The 20,437-nt window shown below is 37.0% G+C and overlaps 1 protein-coding gene across 9 annotated transcripts in view; it reads left to right on the top strand.

Moving 5' to 3' along the window:
• Window positions 1-20,437, top strand: part of DLG2 (discs large MAGUK scaffold protein 2) — a 1,159,208-nt gene that overhangs the window by 683,975 nt on the left and 454,796 nt on the right. For all 9 annotated transcript variants that reach the window (XM_040630955.1, XM_040630959.1, XM_008704379.2 and 6 more), the window contains one exon: window positions 7,115-7,251. In XM_040630955.1, coding sequence (XP_040486889.1) covers window positions 7,115-7,251 — 137 coding nt within the window. The remainder of the gene's footprint in view (window positions 1-7,114; window positions 7,252-20,437) is intronic.

The raw sequence follows: 20,437 nt of genomic DNA on the forward strand, positions 1-20,437 counted from the left end.
CCAACAAGCTCTCACATGATGCTAATACCACTCGTGTGAGGATCACATTCCGAGAATCACTGTTTTAGAGCAATCAAATGAAGATAACTAAAACACGAGAACTAGCAAGAGAAACAGAGAAGAAACAGGGCAGTCTCATGTGAGTGTAGGAATGAAAAAGCAATAAGTAATGTTCTATGTAATTCAGAAAGAGCAAATGCCCATCAGAATTTTGCACACCTTTTGGAGGAAGATTCTGGATGACTGGCTGGGCTCTTTGCCTGATGGAACTGGTTCATAGTTACCTCACTCATCTTAATTGTAGGAGAGGATGACATTAAATAAATAAATAAATAAATATTCCATTAGAAAGAAAGAGAGCAGCTAGATATGCATGCAACCACTCAGACATAAAAATTGGATTCTGTATTAGTTTACTGCAGCTGCTGTAACAAATGACCACAGACTGGGTGGCTTGAAACACCAGAAATTTATTCTCTCAAAGTTTTGGAGCCTGAAAGTCTGAGATCAAGGTGTTAGCAAGGTTTTTTTTTTTTTCCTTTTGGAGAGCTCTGAGAGTTTGTTCCATTTCTCTCTTTTAATGCAATCCTTAGCATTTTTTGGTTTCTAGTTGCATCACCACAACCTCTGCCTTTGTTGTCACCTGCACTATTTCCTGTGTGCCTGTGTTTCTGTGTCTACATTTTCTCTTCTTACTAAAAAAGTATGTTCAGTATAACCTCATCTTAAATTGGTTAAATCTGCAAAGACCCTGTTTCCAAATAAAGTCACATTCAAAGTCACCAGAGCTTAGGAGCTTAGCAAATCCTTTGATGGGACATAATTCAACTCAGCAGATGCCATGTGAGTCAATTGTGGTATATGGAGCAAGATGGGTAAAGATTGAGAAGGGTATGCATGATGAGAAAAATAGTAATGTGAAATTTAAAAAGGAAAACCACTAAATTGGAATCTGGGGGACAGAAGGGGGCACTCTCATGCCCTAAAACTTATGGTCAATTGCAGACCCAATAGGAAAGACATACCTTGCAAGTCCTTAGTACTCCAGAAGCCACTTCACCACCTCAGCAGAAGGAATAAAGGTTTTCCTCCTCCCCCGGCAACAGCCCAGCCAATGAGAAACTCTCAACTCAGCCAACAAAAAGCCACTATACTCCCAGTTCTCCAGTAGACTTTTTTGTAACAGCCCTTCCATCTTTCTCCTTTCCTTTTTTAAAGATTTATTTATTTATTTATTTATTTATTTATTTATTTGAGAGAGAGAGAGGGAGGGAGGGAGAGAAAGTCCCAAGCAAGCTCTGTGTGGAGTGCAGAGCCCAACTCAGGGCTTTATCCCACCCACCACACCCTGACTGGGACCAGAGTGGAAATGGAGTCAGTCGTTCAAATGACAGCAGCACCTGTGGGAGATTTTTTTAAGCAGATTGAGCATGCTTATCTAGTGCCGTGGGAATTTTGTTTTTAAGATTTTATTTATTTATTTATTTATTTATTTATTTATTTAGAGAGCACGGGTGCACGTCTGAGTGGGAGGAGGGGCAGAGGGAGAGGGATAATCTCCAGCTGACTCCATGCTGAGCGCAGAGCCGGAGATCGCAGGGCGCAAACTCATGACCCTGAGATATGACCTGAGCTGAAACCAAGAGTCAGATACCTAACCGACTGAGCCACCCAGGCGCCCCTCAGTGCCATGGGAATTTTAAACAGACCCACTTCTTTCAACCCCAAACTTTGTCTTTTGGACCCAGGGAAAATCCAGAGAGTAAGTAAATAAAGCTTTGGCTTTTAATTAACCATACCAACAGTGCCCTGTGAGATTAATTAGTCTTTCAAATTAAAATGAAACATGCATTTCTGGTATTTTTTAAGCAAATTTTTCTCTCTGGAGGGGAAGAGATGTCAAACAGTCAGCTCTCTGTGTGAGCCAGACTCACAGGTAAAGTCTTGTGTTGTTTTTTTTAACTGAAATGTGTGTACATGAAGTTAAATTGCCTGCATGGGCAGGTGTTTTCTAATACAGGGCCATCGAGGAGTTAGGATAGATTCTGGTTCCTTTAATAAAAACATGTAGTCAGAATGTACAGGATACCACTAGTGTTTTCTGTAATGTAGTAAACACCTTACCTTGATCCTAGATCGACTCTGACAGAAGCAGCCTGCTTAATAATAGTGAATTGTTTGGAGAAACCCCGGGAGTGTTCTCCCAGTAAAGTCACATAAAATGAAATTGAACCAAGTTATTGAATGGTTATAAGACATCATGGGGCTTCGTTCTTTACACCCACAAAAAATATATGGGAACATTGTAATCACACGACTTTTTTAAGTATTTGAGTTTTTATTCTGAGCTTCTCAAGCACAGTATCGGTCTATGCTGCCAAGATTTTTGCTATCCGTTCCCCACCTCCCAGTAACACCTGCTCCTCAGTGTAGGCAGGCAACAAGGGAAACAGGTGAACTGTGATCTGTTCCTCTTCCTGTTCTATTTTGTAGGACGAAGAAAAGGTTTTGTGTGAAAAAGGTTAAATGAAAGGTTTTAACAAGGTTCAGACATTCCTTTCCCTATGCCTGCATGTCCCGTGTTAACCTGAGAAATTTCAATTTGGGGATATGCAAGAAATGTGGAAAGAGGAACCCCGCTTTATGCAATGGATGTAATCCTGAAATTCTGTTTGCACATCACATGTTTGTCAAGCAATCAGTTTTTAAATTTCAGGTGTTTAAATTTCACATTTTTTTTCTTTACTAGCACACCGAAATATCTGCTGATTTTACTTCCCTTTGTGATTTTAGTATTTATATTTTTCTGTGTCAGCTTTATTACTGGTACATGCATAGACATGTTTTGTACTATTCTTAATAGTCAAACATTCCACAGTAGATAGTGTTAGGGTCCGTGTTTTTGCTGAGAGCCACCAACTCTTTTCACTGTGTTTTATAATTGATTAGTCTGCCATCACCTAATGGTCCAGGGCCTTTCTCCCCCCACCACTGCCTTGCCTTTTTTTTCTCTTTCTTTCTTTTTGTCTTTCTTTCTTTCTTTTCTTTTTTTTTTTTTTCAGATTTTATTTGAGAGAGAGGAAGAGAGCGGGCGAGGCAAGAGAGCACGAGGTGGGGGGAAGGGCAGAGGGACAGAGAGAGAGGGATAAGCAGACTCCAGGCTGAGCTGAGTTAGGGGGTGGAGGTAGAGAGCCTGACAGGGCCATTTCTTATTCATAGACACTTCTTTTCAAAATGATGATTGATTCTCTAAATTGGTCACTTCCATAAAAGCAGTGTGATGCTTCTTACTTTTAAATCTTCGTAGTACTCATTGTATTTATCCTGTTAGGGACCATTCTAGCTTATCCTAAGTACATGTTTTGAGTGTTTGCCAGGCATTTCTGTCTGAATTTCCAGCCCAGTAAAGCTGGGATTTTATGAGCATTGTGTAGTATAAGTCAGGGCAGCTGATTCTTTAGTCATTTAGTCACCTGGAATCCAGAGGATGTGTTCATTTGAAAGGTGCGTTCTCTGCTATCGATTGCAGCTTAACCTTCAAGACTCAGCCCAAGTGCTAAACCTTTTGTTGATTCTTCTCCTCCTCTGAGTAAGTCACGCTCGCCTTTGGGCTCACATAACACTAGTACCGTTATAGAACACATTCTAGCTGGTTAAATCATGTCAAGGTGTTTGGGTATTGGTTTCTCAAGACAATTTGAAAGCTTATTGAGAGCAGAGAGTTTTTATTTATCAAGCATCTGTTATGTGCTAATTACTATAAAACATGGATATACTTATTCCCTTATCGCAGATGAGACGATTGTGGCTCCACTTTACACAGTAGACGGAGGAATCAGGGTGTGAAGATGACTCTGCTGTTGCCCCATTGCCTGCCCAGTGGTTGGCATAAACTCTGTGCAGACTGAGGACAGAGATCAGAGTTGACCTGAGGCAAGTAACGCCTCATCAGGTTAGCCACTCCAACTAACAGGGCCCACTTTTGCAGCTGTCCCTCATTCATTAAAGCCACAAGCTTGCTCCTTAAGGAAAGGTTTCCTCAGAGATCTGTGACTTTCTTTTTCCTCTTATATTCATTTGTTCATTCATTGCTCATTTGTTTGTCCCTTTAGTAATCATGAGGTCACTATATAACTGGTCTTGTTCTATTGCACAGCATAAAATGACAGAAACCCCTGGTGTCACGGACTTCATATTTTCATCAAGGAGAGGGACAATATAAGAAATAAAATACATGGGTGACTTATATGTTACAAGGTGATAAGTGCTAAGATAAAATGAAAAGTAGATCAGGATAAGGAAGTGGGGTGTGTGGTTAGGAGACAGTATGAAATAGGAAGTCAGATTCAGGCTCTTAGAGAAATTAAGATTTGAACAAAACCCTGAAGGATTTATATTCCAGGTAGAGGAAACAGCTAGATCAAATGTCCTAAGATGGGAGTATTTCCACTGTGTTCTAGAACTATCAAGACTGCAACTGTGTCTCTTGAATGGAATTAAGAGGGGGAATATTACCTAATAAGGGGATAGAGTGGTCCTGTAATGTAGGCAGCCTGCCCCTGCTTTAACAAAGTATATGCAGGTAATACCCAGTGCCTCCAAACTGATAATTTTGGATTTCCCTGTGGCCCTAGCCCACATTTGTCTTCATTGAATAGTCCTCCAAAAATCATTGGCACTGTCTGGGCTTTGAACATTGCTTCAGCCAGGTTCAACCACACTCACTCATATTTCTGTAGTGTTTGGTCAATCCTTTCTCTTACATTATGTTGACCACACATGACAGCAACTGGTTATATGATTCATGGTAGGTATTCAAGAGATGTTTGTTGAATGGATGGATACATGAGTGAATTAGTGAATGAATGAATGAGGACAGATTTAGTCTTACAACACAGATGGATACTCCCACCTGTAAATTGTGTTCTGGCTATAGACATAAGCTACATATTTAGTTATGTCAAATTAAACATCTGGAATATGGCTAAGTGTTGATTAAATACTAATTATTTTTTAATGTATCCATGTTCCGTCAAAGTAGGAGAAATCAGGGACAGTTTTCAATTCTGTACCCTCAGAGGGTTCTTACTAAAAATAGCTTGTTTCACCTTGAGCAGAGTCACTAGTTAAAAAGAAATATTTAAACCTAATCTCAGGGTATAAAAATTATTTCCTTTTTAGCTGATATATTTATGTCTACAGTATAGTGATTTCATTGTCTTGGTACCATCTTCAACTTCAAATGTCAACTACATAGTTATTCCCTTTGTTGGACTTTACCTTATTTACAGTGGTAATTTGTTTCTTTAGTTCTTCTGTAACTCAGTCAGTCTGTGGCATTTGCTATTATTATAGTGGATGTAAATCAGAGTCCCTGGATTTGTTTTAACCTTTTCTTTCCACACTTTGGAATGACTTCTATACTATTATAAGTGCAGTAGATTGATCCTAGCATCAATGCAAATACATTTGTAAATATATTTTTTAATTCCCCTATAATCATATATAAATGTAAAGTAACAGTTTTGAAAAACATGAGCTGATATGCATTATAAGTTTCATAGGAAAAGCCAGTTGGGAGTATTTTATTTACTCTTGGTCACCTTTTGCTCGATAAACAAATTCTTTAAATCTGGCAAACAAATACATTTATAGATCTATGGGATGTCAAAGCATCAATAAAGAAAACCCACTTTAGTAGGATATTAGATAACAATTATTTTAATTGCCCTATCCATTTAAATCCATTTTCCATTTACTTTAACAACTATTATAGCTAATTTAACAAAAAAAATATATTTCAAATGTAATTTCAGAGGTGTAATTTTATAATTTACTATGCCATTATTTTTCCATTATCTAATCACTTATGCCATTAAGAGCCCTATTCAATATTTAATCAATAAAAGCATAGGGAAATGAAGTTTTTTTAAGTGGTTTTCATTGTTGTCATATAAAGTGCCAAAAATTTTAATGATTGTTTTATCATAAAACAGTTATGTGGTTTTTTAAAATTAAAAAACCTAGGTAACTTAGTGGAGGGTTTGTTTAAAAAAAAATCTTAAGGGAAGTAATTTAGAGAAATTTCCTATGCCTTTAGTACAAATTCTTTTATATTTATCTTTCTGAGTAACTCGTATGATAATTATTGTAATTTTGAAATGCAATGAATATATAGGCTACAAGTATTATATTGAATGTGTATTCAATCATATTCTGGAAAGGATTTTTTTATTTTTTACACTTTAAGGAGCCTATCACTCATTCTTTGAAAGTGGCCCCATAAAGGTTTTTAGTAACTGTTCTTATCATTCCATAGTTTAATATAAATAAAAGTTTTGTAAGCTATAGTACAGTATAAATTTGTCTCTCAAAGTAGAAAATTTCCATGTTTAAAATGATTTGATATTCTGTGATTTGTTATAAAAATAATAAAGGCAAAATAAAGACTCTATTTCTTTAGACTTTGTACAGGGATGATTCATTTCTTGTGTGTTACTAGCCTCACTAGCAGTTAATAAGTGCCAAGGAGTATGAAAATATGACACGGTGGCCAGAGAAGAAAACAAGAAAGACAAACATCTAACTTCTTTTTGCCTTTTCTTCTCTCTGAAATTATTACATAAATATCTAATGTATCTTCCTCGTGGCTCTTGTCTAAGAATATGTGGAATTTTCTAACAGCTGTACTTTTAATCCTGAAATGTCAAGAGTATCTAGGTCTCTACCCAAATGATTGGCAATACTTCTCTACGCTAGAGGAACAACAAAGATGAGCTCATCAACTCCACAGGAGCAGGACTGTACTTGTGCTGATTCCTATTCTGGCCAGTCACCCTTTATGTGCTAATTAGCTAGGGAGCAACAGTTAGGCATACAGTCTTGAAATAGAACAAAACTAATGGCCACATGGGCTTGACTTCTAAGAGCTTTGCCTCATTAGCATTAATCAACAAACCTTCAAATATTTGAAGGACAAAATCGATTGAAGTAGAATCCTTACTGTTATTTATTGCTGTTGTAATTAATTGAGGATTAATTTTTTAGATTGTTTAAACATGGCTAATTGCATATTCTCAAAAAAACACAAAGCTTTTCTTTTTCTTTCCCATAGGTTTAGGCTTCAGTATTGCAGGAGGTGTGGGGAACCAGCACATTCCTGGAGACAACAGCATTTATGTAACTAAAATTATAGATGGAGGAGCTGCACAAAAAGATGGAAGGTTGCAAGTAGGAGACAGACTGCTAATGGTAAGTGTGACTCATGCAAAACTATGTGTGTATTTATAAAGCTCTTGTTTCCCAGTGTATGACTGTCTTAGTTCAGGCTGTCATAACAAAATACCATAGACTAGGTGGCTTACACAACAAAAAAATTTATTTTCTCAGAGTTATGGAAGTTGGGAAGTTCAGGGTCAAGGTTCTGGCCATTCAGTTCCTGGTGAGATCTCTCTTCCTGGCTTGCAGACAGCCATCATCTTGATGCTTCCTCCCATGGCCTTTCCCCTGTGCTTGGGCTGAGAGGGAGAGATTTCTCTTTTTCTTATGAGGCCACCAGTCCTATCAGATCTCATTTAATCAATAACTTTAATTACCTCCTAAAGACTTTATCTGCAACTATGGTCTAATATTAAAAACATTAAAAAAATATTGGGGGTTAGAACTTCAGATATGAATTTGAGGGAATGGCCACATTTCAGTTCATAATAGTGATCGTGGGCAGAAGTGGAAAAGAAGGGAGAGCAGATTTTGTGGTGGGAGATTCCAGAAGTACATGTACAATTGTATCTGCTTTGTTGACATTTTAAAAACAAATCTGAATTTTCACTAGTTTTCACACATAGAACAAGACACGTTGTTATTTTTCCAAGGTAACCTATGAGCCTGAGAGAGTGTTACATCCCTACTGCTAGGGAGGTGGGCTTTGCATAACAAAGGGAACTTCACTATCTAGTTTATTGATGTGTACATTTCTATATCTCCCTGTGGTCTCTTGTTCAACCAGTGTAGACAGTGTAAACAGTCCCTGATTTCCCAGAATTCATAATCTGTGTTCTGTCACATGTGTAAATGGATCCCTTCCTCCAGCCCCATCAGACAGGGTAACAGCTGTTTTACTTACCAGCTGCCTACATGCTTCAGGAACCCTGAGCAATGACTAACATTAACACGTGGCTGCCCTTTCTAAGCCATGGAGTTCGAGGATTAACTAAAGCAAAATTAAGGCAGCACATAAATAGTACAAATTTGGGGTTGCACTTAATAAAACTACTTTATCTCTATTTACTGTTTTATACAAAACATACAGGATATTAATCAAATACTGAAAATTAATAGAAGAGAGCTCTCAAGTAAAGGAAGTATGTTCGTATCTAATCATATGTCTGCCCTTGTAAAACATGGCCTCTAATCTCTGCAAGGAGCCATTATCTCCAACACGTGTGAGAAGTGTTTGGAAAAGATCAGTTTATATTCTCAACAGAATAGTAATTTCTGTGACATGAGCAAGCTTCGGAGGTTGAACCTCAAAGCGCATTGGTGCCCACTTCCCTGGGCTTTAGACAGCTTAGTTTCATAGTTCTCAATGACCTTGGTATTGAATTATCTGAATAAAACCTTTATAATAATCTCGATAACTAATATTTATTTGGCATTTGCTATGTTCCATGTACTTTTAAAAGTGCTTTTTTGTAATGTAATATGTATTTCTCTCAACAACCTGTTTTATATAAACAAAAAGGAACTGAGGTATAGAGAGCTTTATTAACTTGGCCATAGTCATATAGTTATCCATGGACAAAACTGGATTTGAAATCCAGGCACTCAGGCTTGTAACCATGTTTCCTAGAATTTGTCAGTCAATTCTTTACCTCATTTTTTTAGTTATCATTCATTCATTCATTAATTCCTTTATTTAGCAAGTAATATGATGAACACCTACCATGTCCTAGGCAAAAACCACTACTCAAGAAGGAACTCTGTCAGGAGAAAATGTATGATCAAACTGATGGGCAAAAAATGTGGTATTAATGACTTCAGTCAAAGTAGCAATGGAGAGTTTGGGCTTCTTTACCACCTGAAGTCATTTTCTTTCTTTCTTTTTGTTTTTCAAACCACTTTATTGTAGTATGGTTGACATATAAAGAGCTTTACATATTTAATGTAAATACATAGCTCCATGGAATTGGGTATTAAATATATACCCAAGAAACCATCACCATTATCAAGGCCATAAATATATTCATCACTTCCCAAAGTTTCCTCTCACTCCTGTTATTATTATTAGTATTAGTATTTTGTGCTTGTGTGTGGTGAGAACAATGAACTAAGATCTACCCTCTTGGCAAATTTTAAGTATGCAATATGATATTGTTAGCAATAGGCCCTATACTGAAAGGAGAACTACCATTTTCATTCTTGAGACAGTCTGCATTTTTGTTGTTGTTGTTGCCTGGTTTTTGTGTGTTGTGGGTTTTTTTGTTTTTGTTGTTTTTTTTTTCTTTTGCCTTTGATGTAAAAGTTGTTTTTTTATGATGTTTTGTCTTCTGAACCAGAAAAGTATTATTGAGGTATAAGACCTAACAACTTCTCTCAAGAATATAAACTTTATTGTCAGTTGAATAAAATACACCATGATATCCATCTTTTACGGAGCATGAAATTTGAAAAAACTGAAGAGGACATATTCATTCTAAATTAATAGCTGTCATAATAACACATTTGACCTTTGACTTATTGTTCTCTAAGAATTTGGTTGTAGGCAACTCTTTGGCATTTCTTTAACTGCTACTATTGTAATATTAAACTAGATGTGTGCTGATTGCTTGAAGTTCCATTTAAATGTCTAGCTTTATTTTAAAATTCTTTAAAAAAAATTAAAAAACCTCAAAATCTAAATAATTCTGTCAAAGGATTTTCCAGGCACCATGCTATTTTTCCATTACCATTTTCTTGATATTCATTGTACATGTAATGATTTCAAAAATAGCTGAGACATAATCTTTAACTATTTTGAGTTTTAAAGCCTATTAAAAAAAAAAGAACCTTCAACAATAATAGGTCTCTCCTCTCTTATGTAAGGAAAACATAATATAGTACTTCCAAGGCAACTGCCAAACTGAATCTAGAAATGAAAGAAAATGATTCATTTTATAATATTCTGAAAGAAAAATAATGCTGAGGAAAAGAATAAAAAAAAATCACGGAAGCCACCCCAAAGGACCAATTATCTTGCTTCAACCCGAGAATATTTATTAATGCTCTCCTTCTGTCATTCCTTTCCACCTCCTTTTCTCTTTATTACCCTACATTCACATCATCTTTATCTTTCTTCTCTTCTACTCTCCTCCCCCAAAGGAAGTACAAATAATTTAGATTCCATGATGTACCAGCTGTACCACACTCTGTATATTTTTCTCCAAATAGCTATTCTTCCTTCTAAAGCAATTTGCACCCCTCCCTCCTCTCACTTAGGAAAAGTTCCCCCAAATGTTATTCATTCATAGTTCTGTAAGCAAACTGGTCTAAAATGAAACTCTATTAATTTCCTCATACCATATATGCTGGGTCCTTTTTTCCCCCTAAGTACTTCTTGTAACACAGAAGCGAAAAGTATATCTTAGATGTTATCTTATTCCAACTCATTGGTACATCAGAATCCACAGAAAAGCAACATGAAGTAGCCCCTCACCTCTGCTAGAACACACAAGGGATGGAGAATGTAATGCCTCCTGGAAGCTACCCATTAGATACTAGCCATCATTAGATTTGTTTTTTCTTAAGATTGTATCAAAATACATTTCCCTGTACATTTCTTGCTTTATTCACAGCTCTGTCCCTTGGAGACAGAAAGGTGAAGATTAATTCCTCTTCTACATTTGTTTGAAAACTTATGTCTTGCCATTTTTTCACTTCTCAGCTTTTTAAGATGTTTTACACATTTTCTGTCACTCTTGCAATCAATTTTACCACACATCCATTTATCTTCTCTAAGTAGATTACCCTTTCAACAAAACTTTTGATTCCTTAGAATGTTATTCCCCCACTTTTAAAACCACAGGCAATATTGCTACATCTGACCTTTACATTTATTCTGCAATAAGGAAAAAATTACTCTGCCTATCACCTTTGCACTAAGACTCTTAGTGTTTCAAATAAAATGACTTTAATGTCGGTCCTCTCTGATGTTTCATGGCATGCTCAGATGCATGGTGTTTGTTCTCTTTATCAAAATAATATATATATTTTTTTAATTTCCCTGCTGCTTGGCACTTATTATCATTCACTAGAATTTTTTTTTTATTTTGTCAAATGACAATGACATCTGATTTTTATGGATTGTACCAGTAGTTTAGTGTTGTGATCTCAGACTAAATACATTAACTCCTGGCCTTGATTTCTTGAGACAGATGGTCAGAGGTTAACAGTATTGATAATTTTTAAATTCATTCATCTATTTTTACACGTTGGTTTTTATTAAGCCCTATTAAGATGATATATAGGGCCACAAATATTACAGAAATGTGATCATCTTCATCTTTTTTCTGTACAGTACCAGGAACTTTGAATCCAGGGTCATCTTACTGTCTTTTACAGAGATAACATGAGCTGCTAATTGTCAAAACTCTCATCACATTGTGATCAAAAGTTTATAGTCTTAGTCTCTTTTTTTTCATAACTTTTGCTTGACATTGAAAGAAAAAAATTGTCAATGAGAGAACTTTTACATTTTTTACAGAGACTAAGTCTGTATTTTTATATCCTTAAACGGAAGCAGTAGACAAGGGGAAAGGTAAGAAAGGCATTGAAGTGAAGTAGAAAGACGGTGGACTCAGAGACAGGCAGCCAGAATTAATTCGACCTAAGTGACCTTGGGCAAGTTGTGTACGTCTTTGGTCTTCTGTTTCCGCCTCTGTACCATGGTAGCAGTGCCTTAGATCAGTGTTTCCCAAATGTGTTTTAAAATATTAATCCCATTACTGTGTCACATGAAAAGGTCAACTGAGTTTGGGAAATTCTACAACCTGTATCTCACCTCTTAACAGATTCTCAATAAACTTAAGTATATTAAAGGGTCAGTGAAGTTCTGTAGTCAGGAACTAATTTAACTTGAACACTATAATCTTCAAACATACTTCATTATGCAGCCCTTTGCTTAAAGTGATGTTTATAAAGCACATAGAACTAGTGTTCAGTGGAGTATACTCTGGATGTGCTGTGTGCAAGTGACTCTTTTTTTTAATTTAATTTTTTTATTATGTTCAGTTAACCAGCATATAGTACATCATAAGTTTTTGATGTAGTGTTCAACGATTCATTAGTTGTATGTAACACCCAGTGCTCATCACAACATGTGCCCTCCTTAATACCCATCACCTGATTACCTCATCCTCCCTGCCCCCTTCCCTTCTGTAACACTCAGTTTGTTTCTCAGAGTCCAGAGTCTTTCATGGTTTGTCTCCTTCTCTGATTTCTTCTCATTCAGTTTTCCCTCCCTTCCCCTGTGGTCCTCTGCACTATTCCTTATGTTCCACATATGAGTGAAACCATATGATAATCGTCTTTCTCTTCTTGACCTATTTCAGTTAGCATAATTCCCTCCAGTTCCATCCAAGTCGATGCAGATAGTGGGTATTCATCCTTTCTGATGGCTGAGTAATATTCCCTTGTATATATGAACCATATCCTCTTTATCCATTCATCTGTTTAACCACATCTTGGCTCCTTCCATAGTTTGGCTGTTGTAGACATTGCTGCTATGAACATTGGAGTGCAGGTGCCCCTTCTTTTTACTACATCTGTATCTTTGGGGTGAATACCTGGTAGTGCAATTGCTGGGTCATAGGGTAGCTCTATTTTTAGCATCTTCGGGATCTTCCACACTGTTTTCCAGAGTGGCTGCACCAGCTTGCATTCCCACCAACAGTGTAAGAGGGTTCCCCTTTCTCTACATCCTCACCAACACTTGTTGTTTCCTGTCTTGTTAATTTTGGCCATTCTAACCTATGTAAAGTGACTCTTATTTTTATTTCAAAATTAATATCCTATGGTAAGGACATTAAGTGAATTTAGGGAAATGTGAGTGGAAACAATACAATTTTCTGAACAAGTATTAGTTGTGAGCACCTAAATTATTCTTTTTGGTGATGTACAAAACTGCCTAGCTTCACCTAAATATTAATAAGAAAATCACCTTGAAGGCAATGCAGATATGTAGAAATTTCTGAATAATGAATAGGACTTGAAAGCACTTCCATTTGTTAGACTGACCTTAGATGAGAACTGAAATGGGTAACGGTCTCTGTACATGGCTCTTTCCTGACAATAGCACATGGTTCCATGCAAAAGAGGTTTCTACCTGCAGCACCCACACAGTCCTCACTCAACCCCTGAGACAGAGAGGGCAGTCAGTACTGTTACTCTTATTTTCCAAAAGAGAACGTTGGAACTCAGAGATAAGAAAGGGTTTTCCAATATGACATAACTAATAAATTGTGAAATCAGATTCCGACCTAGGTATCAGTGTCCTAATGCCACATTCCCTCCACAAGTTTACTCAGCCCTTCTGGGTCTTAATCCTGCTCTCATATTTGAATCACATGGTAAATTTTTGATCACTCTGGATGCCCAGGCCTCACTCAACCCTGAAGAATCAAATCAGAATCTCAGAGGTAGGCACCATGCTTCATTTTTTAAAAATTTTTTAAGTCTCCCAGGTAATTCCAGCATGTAGCCTGGTTAAGAACCACAGTCCTCCCTTGATCTAATCACATTCTAGCCTGTTCTGCTGTGCTCCGCTGCTTCTCCTGAGGGGGACTTTGGTGGTAACGCTCGTTCTATCAAGCCAGTACAGCATCATTTAGTATTTTCCAACAATGGGCTGAAAGGCATTTAGAAATAGTTCACCCTTCAAACTTTGTCCCCTGTAGTTAGAGTGCTTTCTGAAGCACCAGGGGAGTAAAATCTGGATAATTATTTCTTGGACTCGGTTGTAATTTTTCTCAAATGTAATAAAATTACAATGCAGTGCAATTGCAGTGACATATCTTATTGAGGGTTAAAGCCTTCCATTTGATTGTTTTCTATTTCTTTTGCTTATATTTGGTTTAACTCGGTTTATAGAACTTGCTCTATAGTTAGTATATATAGGTGTGTACTACAGAGCAGTGGTTTTAAAATGATTTTAATAGCACATTCCATCAGAAAACACAAAAAGTTCCCTCTAACACATGTATAGTTCCCTACTTAATATTGCATACATATATCACTATGCTAATACATGATGCGCATTTTAAAACATACATACAAAATAGAAAGATGAAAATCAGTGTGATAAATATTAATAGAAGTTCAGATACAGAATTCTTCCTGTATCCAGTAGGTTGCCCTGTGGTTCATATCATATTGTCCATTTTGGTCACCACTGCTATAGAGGAAGCTAGAAAAGTCAGTCAAAACATCACTGCTACTTGCTCTGTCTGTATATGGAATAAAAAGTTAAGAAATGCATCAACTTACAGACGTAGTAAAGAGAAGGGCCATATGCACCCCAATGTTCATAGCAGCAATGTCCACAATAGCTAAATCGTGGAAGGAGCCGAGATGCCCTTCAACAGATGACTGGATTAAGAAGTTGTGGTCCATATATACAATGGAATATTACTCAGCTATCAGAAAGAATGAGTTCTCAACATTTGCTACAACATGGACGGCACTGGAGGAGATAATGCTAAGTGAAATAAGTTAAGCAGAGAAAGACAACTATCATATGATTTCTCTCATCTATGGAACATAAGAACTAGGATGATCAGTAGGGGAAGAAAGGGATAAAGAAAGGGGGGAGTAATCAGAAGGGGGAATGAAACATGAGAGACTATGGACTATGAGAAACAAACTAAGGGCCTCAGAGGGGAGGGGGGTGGGGGAATGGGATAGACCGGTGATGGGTAGTAAGGAGGGCACGTATTGCATGGTGCACTGGGTGTTATACGCAACTAATGAATCATCGAGCCTTACATCGGAAACCGGGGATGTACTGTATGGTCACTAACATAATATAATAAAAAATCATTAAAAAAAAAAAGAAATGCATCAACGATTAATGGAGGAGAAAGAAATTAACAGTGTTGGAAGTTTGATCATGTCCCTTATAATGTGACATGACCCGGTGCTCCCATTCTGTACCAGCCTTTCATCTTTATATCCCAAGCCTGCCACAGAGTGAGTGTCCCATAAATGCTGTGTTGTTTGTTGAGTGACCTTCATTTCTTATCCTTTCTGACTCAACACAAATGTAAACTAGAAACTCAACACAAATGCCTCATTCTTCCTATAAAATGTGGAATTTTTATAGCTTTTCGATTGGAATGTTATTTTTGACTTATTTAGCTAATTGTTTCAACATTTATTAAGTTCCTACCATTTATAGTGTGTCAGTTGGGGTGTTACAAAGATGAAAACACTCTAATCAGAGAGAAGGTGAATGGTGATACTGCCTTCCAGTTATGGAATGAATAAGTTGGGAGGGGAATAAAAGGTACAGCATAAAGAATATAGTCAGTGGTATTGTGATAGTGTTGCATGGTGACAGATGGTAGCTACACTTGTGGTGAGCAAAGCATCATGCACAAACTTCTTGAATCACTAAGTTGTACACCTGAAAATAATGTAACATTGTGTGTCAACTATACTCCAATACTTAAAAAAAAAAAAAAGGACAATCTAATTATTGCCGTTTAGAAGATCAGTCCTTGAACAGGGAAGAGGCATTGCAAGATTGTGTACCACGTAGGGAGTGATCATTTTCACACAAAGTGCTGTTTTCAGCAGCAGGATCGGCAAAAGCATTGTGTCTGATTGTGACGTTTGATGACTATTTGTATACTGCTCTATCTTATACAGTGTCTTTCCATGTTCATGGTATCCCTCGTTTCTCCTAAACACAAGTAATAAATCAACCAATAAATTAGTATTATCCCTGTTTGCATATAAGAAAGTTTTAATGCTCAAAAAGTATGTTAACTGACTAAAATTCATGAATCTAAGAGTTGAAACCAGATGTGATACTACATTTAAAATTTACTCTGATTATCCAAGTTACCTTTCTAGAAACATCTAGGTTTAAAATATGGCTATTATTTGTAAAAAAGTTAAATCAATTCACTGGCCATGAGAAACCAAGTTCCTTCTTCTCCATTTCAGTTCCCCATCAGTCATGGGATCTTGCTATGTGTGTTTCATAATGAAGCCACTGCACCTTATTTTAAGATTTATTTATTTATTTAAGAGAGAGAGAGAGAGAGAGAGAGGCAGAAAGAGAGGGAGTCTTAAGCAGATTCCGTGCTGAACATGGAGCCCGATGTGGGGTCAATCTCACAACCTAAGGGATGTGAGACCCTGAGATGACTGAGCTGAAACCAAGAGTCAGGCACTTAACTGACTGTGCCACCCAGACTCCCCACTTTATTTCTGTTCTTATTTGAAGTTTTTTTTATTTGTTCACTTAAAATATAGAATTAATTTTATTCTAACCATAACTAAGGCATGATCATTGCTGAAAAGATGAAAAATAAGAAAATATTTATCCCAAGATAACTATTATTGTTTCCTATTTATTCATAGTTACTGTTTTTAAAATAAATTTTGTTATAGCCAGGAATTACAGTGTACTGCAGAGATTTTAGTCTTGCTTTATGCATATTCATTTTCATATCATTGACATTAGCACACTAGATTGGTCTCCTTTTTTATTTTTATGTATTTTTATTTTTAAAAATTTTATTGGGTGTTTTTAATTTTATTTCCAGTATAGTTAACATACAGTGTTATATTAGTTTCAGATGTACAATATAGTTATTCAACAATTCTATCTATTACTTAATGCTCCTTTTTAATTCATCTTATCTAGTAATCAACAACTTTGTCTCCTTCTTAAAAAGTTAACTTTGGAGTTTGTGATTTTTTTTTTTACAGTGTTTCTAGAGTTCCCACATTTCCTTGTACTATATCTTAGGTAGTATTTATGTCCACCATGTTGGTATTATTTGTGCCACCATGTTGGTATCCCTGAATAAATATGAAAAGGTCAGCATCTCACCATCTGTACATTACCCATTCCTCTTTATTACCACTCTCCTGCTGCCACACCTCCCACCATTGTACCATCACATATCTGTTTGCTTGCGCTCATTTGATTCCCATAACACTGACCCTGCTCCCTTCTTTCAGGTTTTTTGGCACCTCTTTCTTCAGCTGGTTTGCTATCCTTTATCTCTGCATCGTGCGCAAATTCAGTGCTCCCTTCTCTGTTGGAGAAAATGAGTCCTCTCCTCTCTAATCTCTCTGCTTGGCCTCAGGCCTTCATCCTATTCCAGTGATACGGCCAGGCTGCACACATGCCCTTCTCTGTGGAGTGCACCCCACAGAAACACTGCATTCAGATGCACATAATTTTTTTTCTGAAATCAGGCCAGTTGTTCAGTGTTCACCATTATAGGCAGATACTTGATGCAAAAGAAAAAAGACAATAAAAAACAATGACAAGAGCAACTAGCCAATCAGCGTAATGTCCCTTCTCTCTGTGTACAATCAGCTCCAGCTGTAGGCCCTTTATCTTGAGAGTTCATAGGATAATGCACACACATAATTAACCCAAATAAACCCACTTTCGTGAAAAACATTTTGAAGACTTCAGCACAAAAGAGCACTTTTTGGTCCAGATCCTGTACTATTCTGAATTTTTAAAAAGACCACACAGAAGCCTCATCAACAGTACCCTAATTAAACTCATCAGTTCACAGATGTTTACAGGAAAATGCTCAGCAAAAATTTTCACCAAGAATTCCTGTTTCCTGAGAAGAGAGATGTATGATGACAATAGTAATAGTAATAAGAGCTAACATCAATATTTTAATGTTCCTGCCATTTTACATAGATTAATATATTTAAATCAATAACTCTTTGAGGTAGCAATTATTATCATACCTATTTTACAGATGTCAAAACTGAGGCTAAGAAGAATAAGTAAGTTGTCCAAAGTTACATAGCTAGGAAGAGCCAAAACTCAGATCCCGGTCTGCATGACTCAGAAGTATGTGCTCTTAATCACTGTGTTCTCTTGCCAATATCATGCCTCCTGTTCCAGCTAAAATCTGTGTCAGTGTTCCAACACTGTCACCAAATAAAAACCAACTAAAATACCACTATTGTAAACCACCATCATCCCCACTTCTCACCTCTACCCTTTGCTCAACTTCTCCTTCCTGATCTGAAGAGTTCTCTGGTGGTCTGAGAATCTACATGCAAAGTCATTCTCAGTAAACATGCTTGAAGCTTGAAGTGTGTCTTACTAGAATATGAGATTCAAGGGAGCTGGGGACCTTCTCTGTCTGAAAGAGGAATATAGATGAGAGGTTAAAAGCCTGTCTCTGGATCCAAACTGCTTGGCTTTTTAAATCTGCTTCTACCACTATGAGATCAATGACTTTGGGCAAGTTTCTTAACCTCTTGGAGACATGCTCTTCTTATCTGTAAAATGAAAGTAATTATATTAGCTACCACACAAGTTGTTGTGAGCTTCAATTGTATTGATGTATATAAATAACTTTGAATAGTTCCCAGTGTGTAATATAGGCTATAAAGTTTCTGCTATGATTATGATTTTCATTCTTACTATTTATTACTAGATCTCTAATATGTAGAACCATGACTGACACATAATAGGTACGCATCTGACCAATGGATGAACAAGTGCTAGACACTGCAAATACAAAAGGATATAAGAGAATGTCACTTGTCTAGAAGAGAACTATGGGAACCAGTGGAAAAGTTTATAGCTTATTGGAGAGTTCATGGTCAGCATTCATACACATCAGGCAGGTCCAGTTCCCTCCAGTTCCAGGGTCCCTAACTTGGTCTACACCATCAAGGATTAATTGGCACATGGAATATATAGAACATGAGGCAAAAAGAGGAAAAAAAGCAATGTTGTAAGGTCTTCTATGTCTAAAGTGCTAATTAAATAGTACAGAGAAGATGTAGGGGATCCAATCTAATGCTCTTTGGCACATTTATTTTAATTCTGCATCATTTCAGCAGAAATTAACTAAAGAATCACTCCATTAAAATAATAGTAGCCAAATAAGAATAATCTAGGTATTTAAAATACTTTGTAAATATTTTTAAACCATCTAAGAGCACTGCTGCAGAGATTCCATTATAATGCCACTGCCATGAAGGAAGAATTGCACTTGCATCATGCTCTTCTGTCCAGTGAAAAGGAGGAGTTGCTATTGAAGTGGATGGGAATAGGGTGCTCTTGAACTTGCTCACCGGCAAAGCCCTGTTTTCCAATATTAGCCTTAGAAAATCGACTTGTTAAATAAAATTTTCATGGGAACAATTTTTATTTATGTTTATTTTTTTTAAAGACGGGGAGAGAGAGAGAGCACAATAGTGAGAGAGAGAATCTTAAGCAGGCTTCCCGCCCAGCATGGAGCCCAACATGGGGCTCAATCTAATGGCCCTGATTGTGACCTGAGCTGAAATTAAGAGTCGGATGCTTAACCAACTGAGCCACCCAGGCCCCCAGATGGGAACAATTTTTAAAGTGAAAAAACAAAAACAAAAACAAAAAACAACCAAGTTTGGTTGTAACTGTGGGAAAATTGGGGCTCTCATGTAGTGGTGGTATAAGAGTAAACTTCTTCTTTCCACAGGACACTTTAAGAGGAAAACTGAAGGGGGGGAGGATCAGAGGGGAGACAAACCATGAGAGACTATGGACTCCAGGAAACAAACTGAGGGTTTCAGAGGGGAGGGATGGGGGGATGGGTTAGCCCTGCGATGGGTATTAAGGAGGGCATGTATTCCAAGGAGCACTGGGTGTTACACGCAAACAATGAATCACGGAACACTACATTTAAAAAAAAAAAAAAGAATAGGTATCAGAAGCCTTATAATATTCATATAGTTTGGTCCAACAATTCCACTTGCATGATTTATCCCAGATAAATCATCAGACTTGTGTGCAAATACAGAAAAAAGTTCACCACAATATTATTTATAGTAGAAAAAATTAGAAGCAAACTAAACATGCTTTAGTAAGAGATTGGTTAAAACATTACATTACAACCGTGCAACACAATGCTGTCTCAGAAACTGTCTTGTTGCTGCTATATGCTATGATATGGACCAAGAGTCACTCGAGATTTAAAAAGCAGGTTCCAAACCAATATGTACAGTATGGTCACTATTTTTTTTTAAAGATTTTATTTATTTATTTGACAGAGATAGAGACAGCCAGCGAGAGAGGGAACATAAGCAGGGGGAGTGGGAGAGGAAGAAGCAGGCTCATAGCAGAGGAGCCTGACGTGGGGCTTGATCCCATAACGCCGGGATCACACCCTGAGCCAAAGGCAGACGCTTAACCGCTGTGCCA

The sequence above is a fragment of the Ursus maritimus genome, unplaced genomic scaffold, assembly GCF_017311325.1.
Source record: "Ursus maritimus isolate PB19 unplaced genomic scaffold, ASM1731132v1 scaffold_16, whole genome shotgun sequence".
Classification (NCBI taxonomy): domain Eukaryota; kingdom Metazoa; phylum Chordata; class Mammalia; order Carnivora; family Ursidae; genus Ursus; species Ursus maritimus.